General features: G+C 43.1%; 1 protein-coding gene across 3 annotated transcripts in view; it reads left to right on the top strand.

The window, feature by feature from the left end:
* The window catches only part of SRD5A1 (steroid 5 alpha-reductase 1), a 66,632-nt gene that overhangs the window by 41,852 nt on the left and 5,056 nt on the right, over positions 1–19,724 (top strand). For 2 of the 3 annotated variants that reach the window (XM_073332406.2, XM_073332409.2), the window contains exons 3-4: positions 2,319–2,420; positions 8,428–8,578. In XM_073332406.2, the coding sequence (XP_073188507.1) occupies positions 2,319–2,420; positions 8,428–8,578 (253 nt within the window). The remainder of the gene's footprint in view (positions 1–2,318; positions 2,421–8,427; positions 8,579–19,724) is intronic. The other variant, XM_073332407.2, reaches the window with a different exon arrangement.

The raw sequence follows: 19,724 nt of genomic DNA, 5'->3' as shown, positions 1-19,724 counted from the left end.
CCAGGAGGAGCCAAGCCCTGCATGTGACAAAGCCCCGCACAGCACTGGCATGGGGAAGCCTTTCCGCCCCTCACCTAAGCTCTGGCATGGCAGGGTAGGGGAAGCGATTTCCAGCTTGTTCACACCCGGAACCTGTAGGGTCCACAGCAGCCCCTGGGGCAGGAGCTTAGAACCCTCTTCGTCCTCCACCCCGGGTCCTGCCCCCAAGGAGCACAGGGTTGCTCTGTTCCCTAGGCACCCTCCTCTGTTGAGCCACTTCTCTGGTCAGATTCACTGAAGCCCCTGAAGTCAGGTTCCCTGGGCCCTGCTGCACAATGCAGCCTTAGGCTTAACCCTTTCCTGCCCACACTGTAGCCGGAGGACAGGAGGCGGCTGGGTTATGGTGCTGGCTAGCAGCAATCTGGAGGTGTTAGCTGCCTTTTGGCACCGTATGGACAAGAAGGGACAAGCTGCTTCCAGCCACACAGGAGAGGTGGTGGATGGCAAGAGACGAGCTCTGCAAAGACACAGGCCAGGTCATTCTTTCATCCTCCCACCTTCTCTGTGGCTGGAAGCAGCTCCCGTCCGTTCCCTCCCGCAGTGCCAAAAGGCTGCTGCTGACCACATTCTGGTGTGAACCCTGGCAGAAATGTGGGGAGGGGGGACATATGACCCTGCATGCTCCCCCACGTGTTGCCTCAGGAAGATGCGGATGTGGTGGCAGGTACTAGGAGAGCTGGGTTCATCCCGGGGGCCCAGTCAGGCATGGAGGGCGGAGAGCATCAGGCAGGGAGGGTGGGGTCAGTCGGTCACCCTCCTGTGTGAGAGAGGTGTATAGAAGTGTGTGTATGTCACCCCTCCCTGTGTGTCTGTGTGCGGGGGTTGGGGGGGTGTCACTCCTCCCCGTGTGAACTATAAAGCCTTAAAGATAAGGTAAATAAAAAGAATCCAACTATGAGGTATTTCTTTTTAACAGGGGCTCAGTCAACTTGATGTTAATTTGAATGTTTGTACAATTGATTGCCATTGAACTCACTTGAATACAAGTAATTTTACGAGGTGTCCCATATTCAGCATATGGAAATATGGCCACCCTACCCTTACTCTTTTTTGAGAGCTGGAGTACCAGGGTCCACCGGAGAGAGCTCTGCCATTGATTTAGCGGGTCTTCACTAGACCCACTAAATCTATTGCAGCACCATTGATCTCCCCATAGTGGAGACCAGCCCTTAGTGTCCACTTACCACACACACTAATGTATACACACACACACACCATTTGGAAAGAAGGTCAGCATTTGCATTCAATTTCTTGGCTGCAAACAAAAGGAGGAGGTTTGTAGGAACAGATAGCAGCGAGTGAATCTGGAATATTTAATATTCTTTATTTTCCGTTGTTGCAGAAAGTTAATATGAAAAGTCTCCTCATCTCTGATCTGCTCTCAGCCGGGCTGACAGACCTACTAATCTAGAGAACTCTGCCTCCATATGGGCTCATGGAGCCTTTGCAGTTTACTCAAAAGCTTGCCATCCAAGTTGGACAGCAGTCTCAGCACTCAGTCTCTGTAGCAGAATTTTTAGAAGTAGGTGTTCCTGTTTTAGGCCCTGATTCTGCAAACCTGCACATGCTTAAGTTTACTCATATGAGAGGTCTCATTGAAGTCAAGGAAATGTAGGAAAAATGGGAATTTCTAATATTAACAAGGTACAAGCTGTATCTGGAAAATACTGAGAGACAACCTGATGCAGACCATCGGGCTATTCACATGCACAAAATTATAAGTGCATAAATATTTTTAGAATTAGGGGCCTCATGGATGTACATTTCTGTGCTGGGCCTGCAACAGGATCTGCAGTGCTTACTTCTGTGTAAACTAAAATGATGAATCTGCTGTGGAAAATTCAGGAACACATCCAGTGAAAGAGAAGGTTAAAGCATGCTTTTTAGACAGTGATCAATGTAGATTAATTTCTTTAACATCTTTTTGAATGTTAGTTTATTTGAGCAGTTCAGTTTATCAATATGGGTGTGAGAACATATGCATATATTAAAAGTATAATTTAAATCTGGGGTAGTGGTAAGAATAAAGCCTTCTGTCCTTGTTTTCATAGCTCCCAATCCTGCAATTGGTTCTTTGGAGGATTGGGGCCATACTTTACAGTGTCACCAGAACTGCTTGATGGATTTACAGGTTCATGTAGAGTTAGAGGTACACTACTGCTTATGTTTTTTTATATAAACGTAGGGTTATTTGTTTGTATAAACCATAGTTTGTTCTATTAAAACAGGTGTTTTCAGTCCAGTATTTTAATATTATTACTTTGACTCTTTTTCTTTAGGTTTTGCAGGGTGGCTGAGTGGCATGGCAATTAATATCTATTCTGATCACATTCTCAGAAATCTGAGAAAACCAGGGGAAACAGGCTACAAAATACCAAGAGGTGAGTAAAAAGTTAAGGAATTTAAAATTGCAAAGGAATGTCTCAGAACTTGGTTCTATTGTATTTAAAGGACATAAATTGCTCAGGGACATAACAAATATCAAGATCAGGAAACCAATGGCAAGAGGATTTTCAAGCATATTTCCTGAAACAAGAAATTGCCTTTATTACTCTAAATGAAGGGAAACGATCTGACTACACCGCAAAAACCCTGCCTATCTCTGTGTAACTGCCTCAGAGCAAAAGGCTGCTTTTGTAGAGTCTAGTAACCTAGTGATGACCCAAGGTCTGTTAATATTTGTTGCTCTGCAGTTTTTTGAGATACTCCATTTCTGCACTGCTTTCTCACAGTTATTGTTAATGTGTTTATTCACTCTTCTGAGAATTAACAAGCCTTTCCACTGAATTTTGCAACCATCTTTTGCAATCATTTTGCAATCTTTCCTTGGCAATCATTCTTCTTATTTGAATTTTGAGATTACCCTCTCACATTGACAATTGTGAATAAAATACCCACGCAGGACTTGATTGCAGGCTTCCTATGAAACGATCAACGTATAAAGTTTTGCAAAAGAAGTGAGAGGTTAATTGCTGCACAGGTAGAAGGATGCTGTTTTTAAAAATGTATTTACCTAAATAAAATCAACAACTTTAAACCAAGATGTGATGTAAGGAATTTTCATGTCAAAAGTAAGTACTGTGCTTGGCATCCACTGTACTTTTCTGATACCTGTTTCATTTTTATTACTTAAAGAAAACAGTTTTAAAACTTTTTCCCTGATTTTTGCCTCCCTTAAATTGAATAGCATTTGCTCATCTGAGTACTCTTACTGATGACAATGGAACTATCTGAGTCAGTGCTCTTCTAAATGAATAAGAGTGCGAGAATCCTTTTATTTATTTTACTTCTAATTCCCAGTAGTGAAGAGTTGACTTTAGGCTCACACAGCTGTGAAATACAATTTGGGACTCTTTAATACCTTGTCTCTTTCAATAGGGGCCAGAGTTAAAACAGTAAAGTTGACTATTCTCCTGAGATTATTTTATTCCTGTTTCCTAGTGAGGTGTTGTTTTTTTAACCAAACTTTAAGCAAACGAATTCTGTGGTTTAAGTGGGTAAAATACTTAGGACTAAACTGTCATTCAGAAGAGTAAAATTGTGGAGAGTTCGGCACTAACTTAATTTCTAAGGTATCCCACTAGGATACAGATTTTAAACATTGTATTAATCTAACTAAATGACGCTTTGAAAACACTTTGGTACTATTCAAAAAGGCTATAATTTATAAATAGAAATATCACACTTTTGAGTTCTCATAAATTCTGGCTCTCACATATTTCAAAACTTGGAAGCAGTTAATTGAATGTGTACTTGTGGGGCTCTGTGACCAGATTGGCCACTGCTTTACAGGCATTTGTCGAGGATTTCTAGTAGGCTTTGTACCACATTTTCAAGCGTAGGTACTAGCAACATGAGAGAATTCATGAGAGAATGACATCTGCATGTGAATAAAGGTGTACTGTTAGGTGAATCGTACATTTAAAAACAGTGGAAATCATACACATTTTGCTACTTTTTTTTTGGAATGACTATACATTGTAAAAAGAAAAGGAGTACTTGTGGTACCTTAGAGACTAACAAATTTATTTGAGCATAAGCTTTCGTGAGCTACAGCTCACTTCATCAGATGCATGCAGTGGAAAATACAGTATGGGGATTTTATATACACAGAGAACATGAAACAATGGATGTTACCATACACACTGTAACGAGAGTGATCAGGTAAGGTGAGCTATTACCAGCAGGAGAGGAAAAAAACAAACAAAAAACCTTTTGTAGTGATAATCATGGTGGGCCATTTCCAGCAGTTGACAAGAACCTGTGAGGAACAGTAGGGGGGAAAAAATAAACATGGGGAAATAGTTTTACTTTGTGTAATGACACATCCACTCCCAGTCTTTATTCAAGCCTAATTTAATGGTGTCCAGTTTGCAAATTAATTCCAATTCAGCAGTCTCTCGTTGGAGTCTGTTTTTGAAGTCTTTTTGTTGTAATAATGCCACTTTTAGGTCTGTACTAGAGAGATTGAAGTGTTCTCCGACTGGTTTTTGAATGTTATAATTCTTGACGTCTGATTTGTGTCCATTTATTCTTTTATATAAAGACTGTCCGGTTTGGCCAATGTGCATGGCAGAGGGGCATTGCTGGCACATGATGGCATATATCACATTGGTAGATGTGCAGGTGAACGAGCCTCTAATAGTGTGGCTGATGTGATTAGGCCCTATGATGGTGTCCCCTGAATAGATATGTGGACACAGTTGGCAACGAGCTTTGTTGCAAGGGTAGGTTCCTGGGTTAGTGTTTTTGTTGTGTGGTATGTGGTTGCAGGATCATCATCATGGATCTACAACCTATCCTGAAGGACAGCCCATCACTCTCACAGATCTTGGGAGACAGGCCAGGCCTCGCTTACAGACAGCCCCCCAACCTGAAGCAAATACTCACCAGCAACCATAAATAGTAACAAGCGGCCAGGACCCAGGAGCCCCTCTCTCTACTTAAGGGCTAATCACAGAAACCAAACACCTGACCTGATTCCATACCAGCTGGGTCTGATAACTAAATAGGGCTGGCTGGCCCCAAGCGTCCTAGCCCTCACTGGGACAGTCCACTCTGTTAAGGCCTTCTTACATAAAAATCACTGTCAGCTGGGGAAAAAATTATTTCCTGTTGTGAAATAATTCCTGCAGAATACATTAGTAACTCTGCTAATACACAGCTGCAAGAATAGTAAAAGGAAGTCTCATGGGAGACTTCAGTCACCCTGATATCTTCTGGGAGAGCAATACAGCAGTGCACAGACAATCCAGGAAGTTTTTGGAAAGTGTAGGGGACAATTTCCTGGTGCAAGTGCTGGAGGAATCAACTAGGGGCAGAGCTCTTCTTGACCTGCTGCTCACAAATCAGGAAGAATTAGTAGGGGAAGCTAAAGTGGATGGGAACCTGGGAGGCAGTGACCATGAGATGGTCGAGTTCAGGATCCTGACACAGGGAAGAAAGGAGAGCAGCAGAATACGGACCCTGGACTTCAGAAAAGCAGACTTTGACTCCCTCAGGGAACTGATGGGCAGGATCCCCTGGGAGAATAACATGAAGGGGAAGGGAGTCCAGGAGATCTGGCTGTATTTTAAAGAATCCTCATTGAGGTTGCAGGGACAAACCATCCTGGTGTGTAGAAAGAATAGTAAATATGGCAGGCGACCAGCTTGGCTTAATAGTGAAATCCTTGCTGATCTTAAACACAAAAAAGAAGGTTACAAGAAGTGGAAGATTGGACAAATGACCAGGGAAGAGTATAAAAATATTGCTCGGGCATGCAGGAGTGAAATCAGGAAGTTTTGGAGTTGCAGCTAGCAAGAGATGTTAAGAGTAACAAGAAGGGTTTCTTCAGGTATGTTAGCAACAAGATGAAAGTCAAGGAAAGTGTGGGCCCCTTACTGAATGAGGGAGGCAACCTAGTGGCAGAGGATGTGGAAAAAGCTAATGTACTCAATGCTTTTTTTGCCTCTGTCTTCACGAACAAGGTCAGCTCCCAGACCACTGCACTGGGCAGCACAGCATGGGAAGGAGGTGACCAGCCCTCTGTGGAGAAAGAAGTGGTTCGGGACTATTTAGAAAAGCTGCACGAGCGCAAGTCCATGGGGCCGGATGCGCTGCATCTGAGAGTGCTAAAGGAGTTGGCGGATGTGACTGCAGAGCCATTGGCCATTATCTTTGAAAACTCATGGCGATCGGGGGAAGTCTCAGATGACTGGAAAAAGGCTAATGTAGTGCCCATCTTTAAGAAAGGGAAGAAGGAGGATCCTGGGAACTACAGGTCAGTCAGCCTCATCTCAGTTCCTGGAAAAATCACGGAGCAGGTCCTCAAGGAATCACTTCTGAAGCACCCAGAGGAGACGAAAGTGATCAGGAACAGTCAGCATGGATTCACCAAGGACAAGTCATGCCTGACTAATCTAATTGCCTTCTATGACGAGATAACTGGCTCTGTGGATGAGGGGAAAGCGGTGGACGTGTTGTTCCTTGACTTTAGCAAAGCTTTTGACACGGTCTCCCACAGTATTCTTGCCAGCAAGTTAAAGAAGTACGGGCTGGATGAATGGACTATAAGGTGGATAGAAAGTTGGCTAGACTGTCGGGTTCAACGGGTACTGATCAATGGCTCCATGTCTAGTTGGCAGATGGTATCAAGTGGAGTGCCCAAAGGTCGGTCCTGGGGCCAATTTTGTTCAATATCTTCATAAATGATCTGGAAGATGGTGTGGATTGCACCCTCAGCAAGTTTGCAGATAACACTAAACTGGGAGGAGAGGTAGATATGCTGGAGGGTAGGGATAGGATACAGAGGGCCCTAGACAAATAGGAGGATTGGGCCAAAAGAAATCTGATGAGGTTCAACAAGGACAAGTGCAGAGTCCTGCACTTAGGACGGAAGAATCCCATGCACCGCTGCAGACTAGGGACCGAATGGCTTGGCAGCAGTTCTGCAGAAAAGGACCTAGGGGTTACAGTGGACGAGAAGCTGGATATGAGTCAACAGTGTGTCCTTGTTGCCAAGAAGGCCAATGGCATTTTGGGATGTATAGGTAGGGGCATTGCCAGCAGATCGAGGGACGTGATCGTTCCCCTCTATTCGACATTGGTGAGGCCTCATCTGGAGTACTGTGTCCAGTTTTGGGCCCCACACTACAAGAAGGATGTGGAAAAATTGGAAAGAGTCCAGCGGAGGGCAACAAAAATTATTAGGGGACTGGAACACATGACTGATGAGGAGAGGCTGAGGGAACTGGGATTGTTTAGTCTGCGGAAGAGAAGAATGAGGGGGGATTTGATAGCTGCTTTCAACTACCTGAAAGGGGGTTCCAAAGAGGATGGATCTAGACTGTTCTCAGTGGTAGCTGATGACAGAACAAGGAGCAATGGTCTCAAGTTGCAGTGGGGGAGGTTTAGTTTGGATATTAGGAAAAAGTTTTTCACTAGCAGGGTGGTGAAACACTGGAATGCGTTACCTAAGGAGGTGGTGGAATCTCCTTCCTTAGATATTTTTAAGGTCATGCTTGATGAAGCCCTGGCTGGGATGATTTAGTTGGGGATTGGTCCTGCTTTGAGCAGGGGGTTGGACTAGATGACCTCCTGAGGTCCCTTCCAACCCTGATATTCTATGATTGTATGAAAACTGTGTTTTGTAGTAGAATTTATGATTTTTATATAATCAACGAAGTTTTGCATAGTCTTTATAGCTATTAAGATAGCTGTGGAATAGCTTGTCCTGCTCGTCACTTATAATATATTTTGTCTGGTTGCTTGCAAACTGACATGGTAAATTATTACAGATGTTTTGAAGTCATTTATCAGTCTTATATATCTATATTCCTACTTTCAGAAATATATGTCATAAGAGCCTACTGTACCAACATAATTGATGTCTAGAATACTCTGTATTATGTGTTGCACCGTTATGAATGTAGATATGCTTGTTAACCTTAGAGGGAAAAATTAGGGCCATTTCCTGCTCTTATTACTACTGGGAGTAGTCTCACTAACTGAGGAAGACTGGGCCCTACAGCACACACAAATATGAATAATTCAACCATTTTAGAATTTTCTACAATACAAAAAGACTTCTTTGTAGATGGAACAGTCAGCTTTTTTCAGTGTAAAATAGCGATGTATGTAGGCACAAAGCCTTCTGAAATCAGTTAACTTATTTTGCCCATACTTTAGTAATTTACAAAAATTGTCTGAAAGTTGAGATTTCAGAACTGCTTAGCCCAAAAGAAACTCATTCATAGTAGAAACCTTGCAAAGAAGTAATTCTTTTACCACAAATGGGGTTAATAAAGGAAATCTAGCCAGCCCTTCCTGATTCAACTATTACTACAGTTACAGGTGCCATTGTAACTCTCCTTGCATCGAATTATAATAATGTGTTGTGTTCTTTAGGAGGATTGTTTGAATATGTAACTGGAGCCAACTTTTTTGGAGAGATTCTTGAATGGTTTGGATTTGCTCTTGCCAGCTGCACCTTTGAAAGTGCTGCTTTTGCCATATGCACACTTTTCATCCTAGGTTCCAGGGCACACCATCATCATCAGTAAGTTTTCAAAATTTAAAAATTTCAATCTCCTCTTCTTCACTTTTCCTCTAAATTATCTGCTATTGAGTCTCAAATTCTAGGGTGTAAAAATATTTCTAGAACATAAAGATATAAGAGGGTTTTATATGTAGCCATACAAAAATGTTGACTCTGAAGTATTTTTTCTTTTGATAACTTTACATTTGGATTACTGAAAGCATTTTAAAATAAAATAATTTATCCTAATCTTATGGGGCTTTTTAAGAAATGGCAGAGGGAGAATAGCATGTTAAAAAAAATGAGGGCCATTTCCTGAGCAGGTATAAGTTGGCATAACTCAGTTGAATTAAGTCATTAGAGGAGGACCCTGCCCAATGTTCCTTTCATTGCCTTTGTTACTAAGAACACTTTTCTGAAACCTAAAGGAATGCTTAAAATCAAATTTACTTGCAGGTAATTGTTGCTTGTTTCAGCTGAGTGAAAAGTAAGTAGTAAGCAATAAAAACAATTCTAATTTTCATAGATTCCAAGGCGAAATGGGACCACTGTGATCATCTAGTCTGACCTCCTGTATAACACAGGCCGTATAACTTCCCAAAATAATTCCTAGAGCATAGCTTTTAGAAAAACGTCCAGTCTTGGTTTTAAAAATATCACTAGCCTTGGTAAATTGGATGCGCTAGCAATTAATATTGGAATACTTGGGATGGAAATACTCCAGAGAAATATCTATATTAACCCCCTAAAGTAATTCAGTTAATACTGGGCTTTTAAAAAACAGAGGATTGGCTTCATAGTTGTGTTTTGGACCCTTTATGTTGCCTGCAGAGTACAAGAGGGCCAGAAAGCAGCTAGATCCGCTCAGTTGAGAACTCCTTAGCTGATGCATCCAGCCTCTCCACACTCAGTTATGACACAGGGGACATGGAGAGGAGCATAGGTGGGGCATTCACAGTATCAGTACAGCTCTACCCTGAAAATCGGGGCACCATAACCAGTTCCCTGGCAGCCACACAACATGACAACAGTTAGACTACGGGGGGGCTGAAATTGCAGCCTATCATGGTGACCAAAACTGTTCCACTGATCTCCTTGTACTCCCCTGTTAGGGGGCTTATTCCTTCACCCACTCACTTCCCTGGTCCTTCTCGCATGAACAGAGAACAACAATACTCGAAGTCCAAAGGTGCAAACAATTCGATGTTTATTGGGGTGAACTTCCAGCAAGCATGATTCCAGTTTCCTTCCTTAGTATCCTCCTTCCCAGCTCTGACACCACAGAGCCTTACACCTGTGTCCCTGTTCCCATTCCTGCCCTTAGCCAAACATGATTCCAGTTTCCCCAGCCCCATTCCCTGTTCCCATTTCCCCTTTTAGCAAAACATGATTCCAGTTTCCTTACCCCCATTCCCTGTTCCCATTTCCCCCACCCGCATGCCCGCCCCCACCCCCACCCCCCTACTTCCTGATTGACTGCAGACTATATAATAAAACTTGACTTCTGCTTAGCTATACCTTAACCAATCATGTTCCTGAAATTTAACTAACCAATCCTAACATATTGTAACATGATTATGTACCCAATTATATCCCACCACCTTAATTACTTTACACCCAGCAAAATTAATTATACAGCAGACAGAAACAATCACAGAACCAGACAGAGATTATACAGACAAACAATAGCAAAGTGGGAACTATAATGACAAAACAATACAGAAGTGAGGATTTCACATCCCAGCTATTGATAAGTGAGATCTTGCCAGACAGGATGCTATCAAACTAAGTTTCCTTTTACATTTTCTAGGCACTTCCCTTTCTTTGGATGTGATAGGCACTATCAGGACAGGATTGTATTCCTAACAGCCCAATAGCACCTTATTTCAATGTGATTAGTTTGGAATGTGAGGATGTGACTGTTCGCTTCCCAGCTTATGGCTGCCTCTGTTGCTTAGCCAAAGGCCTTAGCCTAAGAACAGGGCCTCAGACTGTCACAGTAAGAGAAGGCCCTTACACCGGCAGACAGTGATTTTGATTCTCTTTTGTACCTCTATAACTAGCCAAGTGATAAGAATACACCTAAATTCTTAGAGTATAGGCCTTTACAGACAGGCCTGAATATCTATATCCTAACATCCCCTCTCAATCTCTCTATATCCATCTGTTGTGTCTTGTATTATATTAGTCCCTGCCACAAAGAGATTACATCAATCTTTTTGTTCTGTTTTTGTGTACCACCTCACATTGGGGTCTGGCTCCATGCCTGGGACGCCTTAGTGCTATGGTAATACAAATAATCAAGATGCTGTCTAGTTGCTGACCAAGAGATAGTGTATCATGATACAAGTCCTGATCATGCAAAAACTTTACAGTAACTTTATGAATGTAGCTATTCCTATTGAACTCAATGGAACTGTGCATGTGTAGGTTTGGGGCCATATTTAGAACATTATCATGTAAACCACCAACATTTATGAAGAGTTAAACACTATATCTAGTTATAAAGCTGATTCATTAGGAGTAGGGTATGGATCAAAGGCTTCAGATCTTCCCTCCCTCTTAAGAAATTACATAAGGTCTGAAAGATTTGTAAGGAATAATTATTAAAAGCTCCTAACCTAATGATAAAAAGAAAAGGAGTACTTGTGGCACCTTAGAGACTAACCAATTTATTAGAGCATAAGCTTTCGTGAGCTAGAGTGAGCTGTAGCTCACGAAAGCTTATGCTCTAATAAATTGGTTAGTCTCTAAGGTGCCACAAGTACTCCTTTTCTTTTTGCGAATACAGACTAACACGGCTGTTACTCTGTAACCTAATGATAGCATAGCCAATTTCATTTTTTCCTTTCTTAACCGAGTATGTTAATTGTCACTTCTAAGGAATGTTAAGTGATTGCTTAAAGCACCCTATAAAGTGAATGAGACATTAGGTAGTTTGTACAAATAACCACTCCAGTCCTCATGCATCATGGTGCTAATGGGGCAGGTTCATGCTGTGGAACGCCGATTCTGGGCTCGGGAAACAAGCACAGACTGGTGGGACCACATAGTGTTGCAGGTCTGGGACGATTCCCAGTGGCTGCGAAACTTTCGCATGTATAAGGGCACTTTCATAGAACTTTGTGACTTGCTTTCCCTTGCCCTGACGCGCATGAATACCAAGATGAGAGCAGCCCTCACAGTTGAGAAGCGAGTGGCGATAGCCCTGTGGAAGCTTGCAATGCCAGACAGCTACCGGTCAGTTGGGAATCAATTTGGAGTAAGCAAATCTACTGTTGGGGCTGCTGTGATGCAAGTAGCCCACACAATCAAAGATCTGCTGATATCAAGGGTAGTGACCCTGGGAAATGTGCAGGTCATAGTGGATGGCTTTGCTGCAGTGGGATTCCCTAACTGTGGTGGGGCCATAGACTGAACCCATATCCCTATCTTGGCACCGGAGCACCAAGCCGCCGAGTACATAAACCGCAAGGGGTACTTTTCAATAGTGCTGCAAGCTCTGGTGGATCACAAGGGACGTTTCACCAACATCAACGTGGGATGGCCCTGGAAAGGTACATGACGCTCGCATCTTCAGGAACTCTGGTCTGTTTCAAAAGCTGCAGGAAGGGACTTTATTCCCAGACCAGAAAATAACTGTTGGGGATGTTGAAATGCCTATGTGTATCCTTGGGGACCCAGCCTACCCCTTAATGCCATGGCTCATGAAGCCGTACACAGGCAGCCTGGACAGTAGTCAGGAGCTGTTCAACTACAGGCTGAGCAAGTGCAGAATGGTGGTAGAATGTGCATTTGGACGCTTAAAGGCGCGCTAGCGCAGTTTACTGACTCGCTTAGACCTCAGCAAAACCAATATTCCCACTGTTAATTACTGCTTGCTGTGTGCTCTACAATATCTGTGAGAGTAAGGGGAAGACGTTTATGGCGGGGTGGGAGGTTGAGGCAAATTGCCTGGCTGCTGGTTACGCGCAGCCAGACACCAGGGCGGTTAGAAGAGCACAGGAGGGCGCGGTACACATCAGAGAAGCTTTGAAAACCAGTTTCATGACTGGCCAGGCTACGGTGTGAAAGTTCTGTTTGTTTCTCCTTGATGAAACCCCCCGCCCCTTGGTTCACTCTACTTCCCTGTAAGCTAACCACCCGCCCCTCCTCCCTTCAATCACCGCTTGCAGAGGCAATAAAGTCATTGTTGCTTCACATTCATGCATTCTTTATTCATTCATCACACAAATAGGGGGATGACTACCAAGGTAGTCCAGGAGGGGTGGTGGAGGAGGGAAGGAAAATGCCACACAGCACTTTAAAAGTTTACAACTTTAAAATTTATTGAATGCCAGCCTTCATTTTTTGGGGCAATACTCTGTGGCGGAGTGGCTGGTTGGCCAGTGGCCCCCCCACCGCGTTCTTGGGCGTCTGGGTGTGGAGGCTATGGAACTTGGGGAGGAGGGCGGTTGGTTACACAGGGGCTGTAGTGGCAGTCTGTGCTCCAGCTGCCTTTGCTGCAGCTCAACCATACACTGGAGTATACTGGTTTGGTCCTCCAGCAGCCTCAGCATTGAATCCTGCCTCCTCTCATCACGCTGTCGCCACATTTGAGCTTCAGCCCTGTCTTCAGCCCGCCACTTACTCTCTTCAGCCCGCCACCTCTCCTCCCGGTCATTTTGTGCTTTCCTGTACTCGGACATTATTTGCCTCCACGCATTCGTCTGTGCTCTGTCAGTGTGGGAGGACAGCATGAGCTTGGAGAACATTTCATCTCGAGTGCGTTTTTTTTTCTTTCTAAGCTTCAGTAGCCTCTGGGAAGGAGAAGATCCTGTGATCATTGAAACACATGCAGCTGGTGGAGAAAAAAAAAAGGGACAGCGGTATTTAAAAAGACATATTTTATAAAACAGTGGCTACACTTTTTCAGGGTAAACATTGCTGTTAACGTTACATACACAGCACATGTGCTTTCGTTACAAGGTCGCATTTTGCCTCCCCCCACCGCGTGGCTACTCCCTCAACCCTCCCCCCTCCCTGTGGCTAACAGCGGGGAACATTTCTGTTTAGCCACAGGCAAACAGCCCAGCAGGAATGGGCTCCTCTGAGTGTCTCCTGAAGAAAAGCACTCTATTTCAACCAGGAGACCATGAATTATATCTCACTCTCCTGAGGATAACACAGAGAGATAAAGAACGGATGTTGTTTGAACGCCAGCAAACATACACTGCAATGCTCTGTTGTACAATGATTCCAGAGTACGTGTTACTGGCCTGGAGTGGTAAAGTGTCCTACCATGAAGGACGCAATAAGGCTGCCCTCCCCAGAAACCTTTTGCAAAGGCTTTGGGAGTACATCCAGGAGAGCCGTGAATGCCAGGGCAAAATAATCCTTTCACATGCTTGCTTTTAAACCATGTATAGTATTTTAAAAGGTACACTCACCGGAGATCCCTTCTCCACCTGCTGGGTCCAGGAGGCAGCCTTGGGTGGGTTCGGGGGGTACTGGCTCCAGGTCCAGGGTGAGAAACAGTTCCTGGCTGTCGGGAAAACCGGTTTCTCCGCTTGCTTGCTGTGAGCTATCTACAACCTCCTCCTCATCATCATCATCTTCGTCCCCAAAACCTGCTTCCGTATTGCCTCCATCTCCATTGAAGGAGTCAAACAACACGGCGGGGGATAGTGGTGGCTGAACCCCCTAAAATGGCATGCAGCTCATCATAGAAGCGGCATGTTTGGGGCTCTGACCCGGAGCGGCCATTCGCCTCTCTGGTTTTCTGGTAGGCTTGCCTCAGCTCCTTCAGCTTCACGCGGCACTGCTTCGGTCCGTTATGGCCTCTGTCCTTCATGCCCTGTGAGATTTTGACAAAGGTTTTGGCATTTCGAAAACTGGAACGGAGTTCTGATAGCACCGATTCCTCTCCCCATACAGTGATCAGATCCCGTACCTCCCATTCGGTCCATGCTGGAGCTCTTTTGCGATTCTGGGACTCCATCATGGTCACCTCTGCTGATGAGCTCTGCATGGTCACCTGCAGCTTGCCACGCTGGCCAAACAGGAAATGAGATTCAAAAGTTCGCGGTTCTTTTCCTGTCTAGCTGGCCAGTGCATCTGAGTTGAGAGTGCTATCCAGAGCGGTCACAATGGAGCACTCTGGGATAGCTCCCGGAGGCCAATACCATCGAATTGTGTCCACAGTACCCCAAATTCGAGCCGGCAAGGCCGATTTAAGCGCTAATCCACTTGTCAGGGGTGGAGTAAGGAAATCAATTTTAAGAGCCCTTTAAGTGGAAATAAAGGGCTTCATTGTGTGGACGGGTGCAGGTTTACATCGATTTAAGGCTGCTAAATTCGACCTAAAGTCCTAGTGTAGACCAGGGCTATGATTAAACAAAATAAGTCAATGCAGTTATTTCACTATTATTATCATACTGCTCATTTAGTATTACTCGTTGCATTTACTGACACTCAGTACTACTTTAAAAGTGAAATTGTAAAAGGAAGATCTGCCTATTTCAGCTATTTATTTTTTTATCACAACTGCATCTAAAACGATAGTACCATAGAGTAACAACTATATTTTTTGCTCAAACATGAGAATTCAAGAATAGTCCAGAAGGAAGACAGGCAGTCTTTAAGAAAGAAGCAGGAAATAAAACGTTTACCAACCTGAAGATCCTGCATGTTCAGACATGTTCCTTTCATCATCTTCAATGGAGCTTCCTCCTGAGAAGGAACACTTCTCATATTGTTGTTTCATTCGGGAAACCAGGCCTTGCATTTCTTTGTTGTACTCTTTGCATTGTGCACACATACCTGTCTTACCCACAGGTAGAGGAACTTCATTAAAATATTCCCAACTGAGTCTCTTTTATGGCCTGCTGCCATTATAGGTTTTCCCTTCTAGTGAGAGACTGGTATGGTAGATCTCAAATCAATGAAGGCTACACTCAGAAAGACCTCAAGACTTCTGGAATATGCTGCTCAGTTTCACTTTTGTTTCTACTGCCTGTTCCTCCCTTCTTGCATTTATCTCCAGACTTCTTCTCCATGTCCAGATCTATTCCCCCAACAATCTTCTATTCATTGAACTTTTTGAAACTTTGCACTTTTAGAGAGAGGTAGGGGATTGACTTTGTGTACACAAATTTGCAGAGGGACAAATGGATTGAGGTCTGTGATTTCTCACCTCTGTATATTATGTATTTATTTATTTATTATAAAACATTTTTGCTGTTAAAAAGTATGTTGTCTCTGGCGACACAAATCCAGTTTGAGAACTGCAAAACTAAGCACCTCGGATGGTATCTTCTAGACTGAGCGCTAAGTCCCATTGGGTGGATAGAAAGATTAGCCTAAATAATCTAAACAGAAGCCCCTGAAACCCCGTAAGATTGGGTCCCTAATCCATGAACTATTGGAACTCATTTACAAAACTTTTCTTTAACATTACATGAATATGTGGTCTCATACTATAGAATTAGAATTTATTATCTCTATTCCATGATGAAATATCTTTGAGCTATAATGTATTGTAATTAAAACTATCTTTAGATAGGTTTTTTCCTCAAAAAGTGTTTTATCAAAAAAATCCGATTTAAATAAAAAAAATCTGATTTTCTTGATTTTTTTTTAAATTGATTTTTATCCACCCTGATACGTGGCATGGAGCAATTGGATTAGACTAAGTAGCTGGAGGCTGATAATGACAACTGCAGAATTAAACTGATTAAACCTACTCCTTTTGTAGTAGACTCCTTAAAATTATAGGCAATTCTTCCAGACTTAGGACATAGTGATAAATCTCTACCACTCAGGGTGGATAAAAATAATTTAGTTAAAAACAATTTTAACAAAAACAAACCTGATTTTAAAAAACTTGAATGTTTAACTAAATTCAAAACTTCATATGCTTGTTTTGTTAAAATATTATATGTTTGCTGTTGAAGAACAGAATACATAACATTGTTGTTTTAGTTAAATAAAACAATTTAAATGTCGGTCTGGTGGTGTTGTCCTCCTAATACAGCACAGCAAGAAAATCCTCCAAATATTAATGATTAACCTGTTGAATTGGAGATATTTCATCTCCCAATGACTTCATAAATATCAGCCTCAGTTACCTTTGGTAAATGAAATAACCAAACAATCATTCATTTTCTGATATAGCTGTAAAACTAATCTGAAAAGTTTTCAAAATAAATCACTTTTAAAATGTACAGTGTGTACTTTCTAAAAATGAAATCTTCATCTATCTCTGAGTTGTGAAGAATATGTATTAAGGTTATAACAACCAACAAGAATGCATTTTTATGTAGAAATCCAAATTGAGTCAATTTGATTTAAATCAAATCCTCCCTGCTACCACTGCTCTACACGAGCACTTCCACAAGGTGCTAGCACTGTCGAGCTGCAGTGATGTGAGATCAACTGTGGCTAGAGTTCCTAAAGCTCAATATAAACACAATCAGGTATAAATAGCTTGCCAAGGCAAATTGCCTAGGATTTTTCCAGTTTCTTCCTACATCAAGCTTTTGCCAACTCCTTCAAAGAAGAAGAAAACTGAATAATCCTTGCCAGTTGCCTTGTGCAAACTTTTTGCACAGGGAACCTGTTGAAAGGTAGAAAAGGTCGAGGAGGAGGAAAAAAGAGTGTCATAGAAGACAAGCAGGAGGGGATGTGTGGGGGGAAAAAACCCTAAATGAAAGAGTAGAGAAAAATTATGCCAGATGATTTATTTTGTGCATTTGACAGTCTTTTCTGTGTAGTCAGTTTTAATGTTTCCCCTTAATAGTTACTTAGACCCTGATCCTGCCATTGGATCTGGTAATATGAACACAAGTCAGATCCCATTTCACCAGGATGTGAGAGTCAGATCCCAATTCACACAGCAAGAAGGGGAAGAAAAATATTTTTAAAACAGGAAAATATGTTTGTAAAACAAGGACCCAGGAACAGGTGTAGTACCTCAAAACACTTAACTCATTTTTTAAAATGGTCTTGTTTTGAAGTTGATGGCGTCCCTTTTGAGGGTGTAGTAGCTTGAAAGCTGACAAATCTTTTACAATACTACCAAAATAAGCCTGGGTCTTTTTCCAGGTTTGGAGATGATTAAGCCTCATGATTTGTTTTCTTTCTCACCAGCAGTCTGAATTGGTATATCTAAATTCTGATGAGAGTTGATATAGATCCTTACCTAGAGGAAGGTACTATTGTTCCAACCTGTCAGTCCTTCCTCATGCTGTTTCTTGCAGCTGCTCTAAAATCCACCCACTTCACTTTCATCATCCCAATGTATCCATCTTGTAATGGAATCTGTGCACTTTCTGTGGTACATTATCTACTTCGTATGATGTTGGGCCACCCACTTGCCCTTGTGTTATACCAAGAAAATAAAAACCAGCAGGATCTTATTAAACTGGATATGGCAATATGCCGTGTTTATTGCTAATACAAAAAGAATCAGAGTAAGCAATCACTTATAGCTATAACATCTCATTCACACACACACACACCATGAGTTGGTTGAGTTCAGGATCCTGACACAGGGAAGAAAGGTAAGCAGAAGGATACGGACCCTGGACTTCAGGAAAGCAGACTTCGACTCCCTCAGGGAACGGATGGGTAGGATCCCCTGGGGGACTAACATGAAGGGGAAAGGAGTCCAGGAGAGCTGGCTGTATTTCAAGGAATCCCTGTTGAGGTTACACGGACAAACCATCCCGATGTGTCGAAAGAATAGTAAATATGGCAGGCGACCAGCTTGGCTTAACAGTGAAATCCTAGCGGATCTTAAGCATAAAAAAGAAGCTTACAAGAAGTGGAAGGTTGGACATATGACCAGGGAAGAGTATAAAAATATTGCTCAGGCATGTAGGAATGAAATTAGGAGGGCCAAATCGCACCTGGAGCTGCAGCAACCGAGAGATGTTAAGAGTAACAAGAAGGGTTTCTTCAGGTGTGTTGGCAACAAGAAGAAAGCCAAGGAAAGTATGGGCCCCTTAATGAACGAGGGTGGCAACCTAGTGACAGAGGATGTGGAAAAAGCTAATGTACTCAATGCTTTTTTTGCCTCTGTCTTCACGAACAAAGTCAGCTCCCAGACTGCTGCGCTGGGCATCACAACATGGGGAATAGATGGCCAGCCCTCTGTGGAGAAAGAGGTGGTTAGGGACTATTTAGAAAAGCTGGACGTGCACAAGTCCATGGGGCTGGACGAGTTGCATCCGAGAGTGCTAAAGGAACTGGCGGCTGTGATTGCAGAGCCATTGGCCATTATCTTTGAAAACTCGTGGCGAATGGGGGAGGTCCCGGATGACTAGAAAAAGGCTAATGTAGTGCCAATCTTTAAAAAAGGGAAGAAAGAGGATCCTGGGAACTACAGGCCAGTGAGCCTCACTTCAGTCCCCGGAAAAATCATGGAGCAGGTCCTCAAAGAATCAATCCTGAAGCACTTACATGAGAGGAAAGTGATCAGGAACAGTCAGCATGGATTCACCAAGGGAAGGTCATGCCTGACTAATCTAATCGCCTTCTATGATGAGATTACTGGTTCTGTGGATGAAGGGAAAGCAGTGGATGTCTTGTATCTTGACTTTAACAAAGCTTTTGACACGGTCTTCCACAGTATTCTTATCAGCAAGTTAAAGAACTATGGGCTGAATGAATGCACTATAAGGTGGGTAGAAAGTTGGCTAGATTGTCGGGCTCAACGGGTAGTGATCAATGGCTCCATGTCTAGTTGGCAGCCGGTAACAAGTGGAGTGCCCCAGGGGTCGGTCCTGGGGCCGGTTTTGTTCAATATCTTCATAAATGATCTGGAGGATGGTGTGGATTGCACTCTCAGCAAATTTGCGGATGATACTAAACTAGCAGGAGTGGTAGATACGCTGGAGGGCAGGGATAGGATACAGAAGGACCTAGACAAATTGGAGGATTGGGCCAAAAGAAATCTGATGAGATTCAATAAGGATAAGTGCAGGGTCCTGCACTTAGGATGGAAGAACCCAATGCACAGCTACAGACTAGGGATCGAATGGCTAGGCAGCAGTTCTGCGGAAAAGGACCTAGGGGTGACAGTGGATGAGAAGCTGGATATGAGTCAGCAGTGTGCCCTTGTTGCCAAGAAGGCCAATGGCATTTTGGGATGTATAAGTAGGGGCATAGCGAGCAGATCGAGGGA

This window comes from Lepidochelys kempii, chromosome 2 (assembly GCF_965140285.1).
Source record: "Lepidochelys kempii isolate rLepKem1 chromosome 2, rLepKem1.hap1, whole genome shotgun sequence".
Lineage (NCBI taxonomy): Eukaryota > Metazoa > Chordata > Testudines > Cheloniidae > Lepidochelys > Lepidochelys kempii.
The sequence above is the reverse complement of the archived record's forward strand: the minus strand, read 5'-3'. Positions and strand labels throughout refer to the sequence as shown.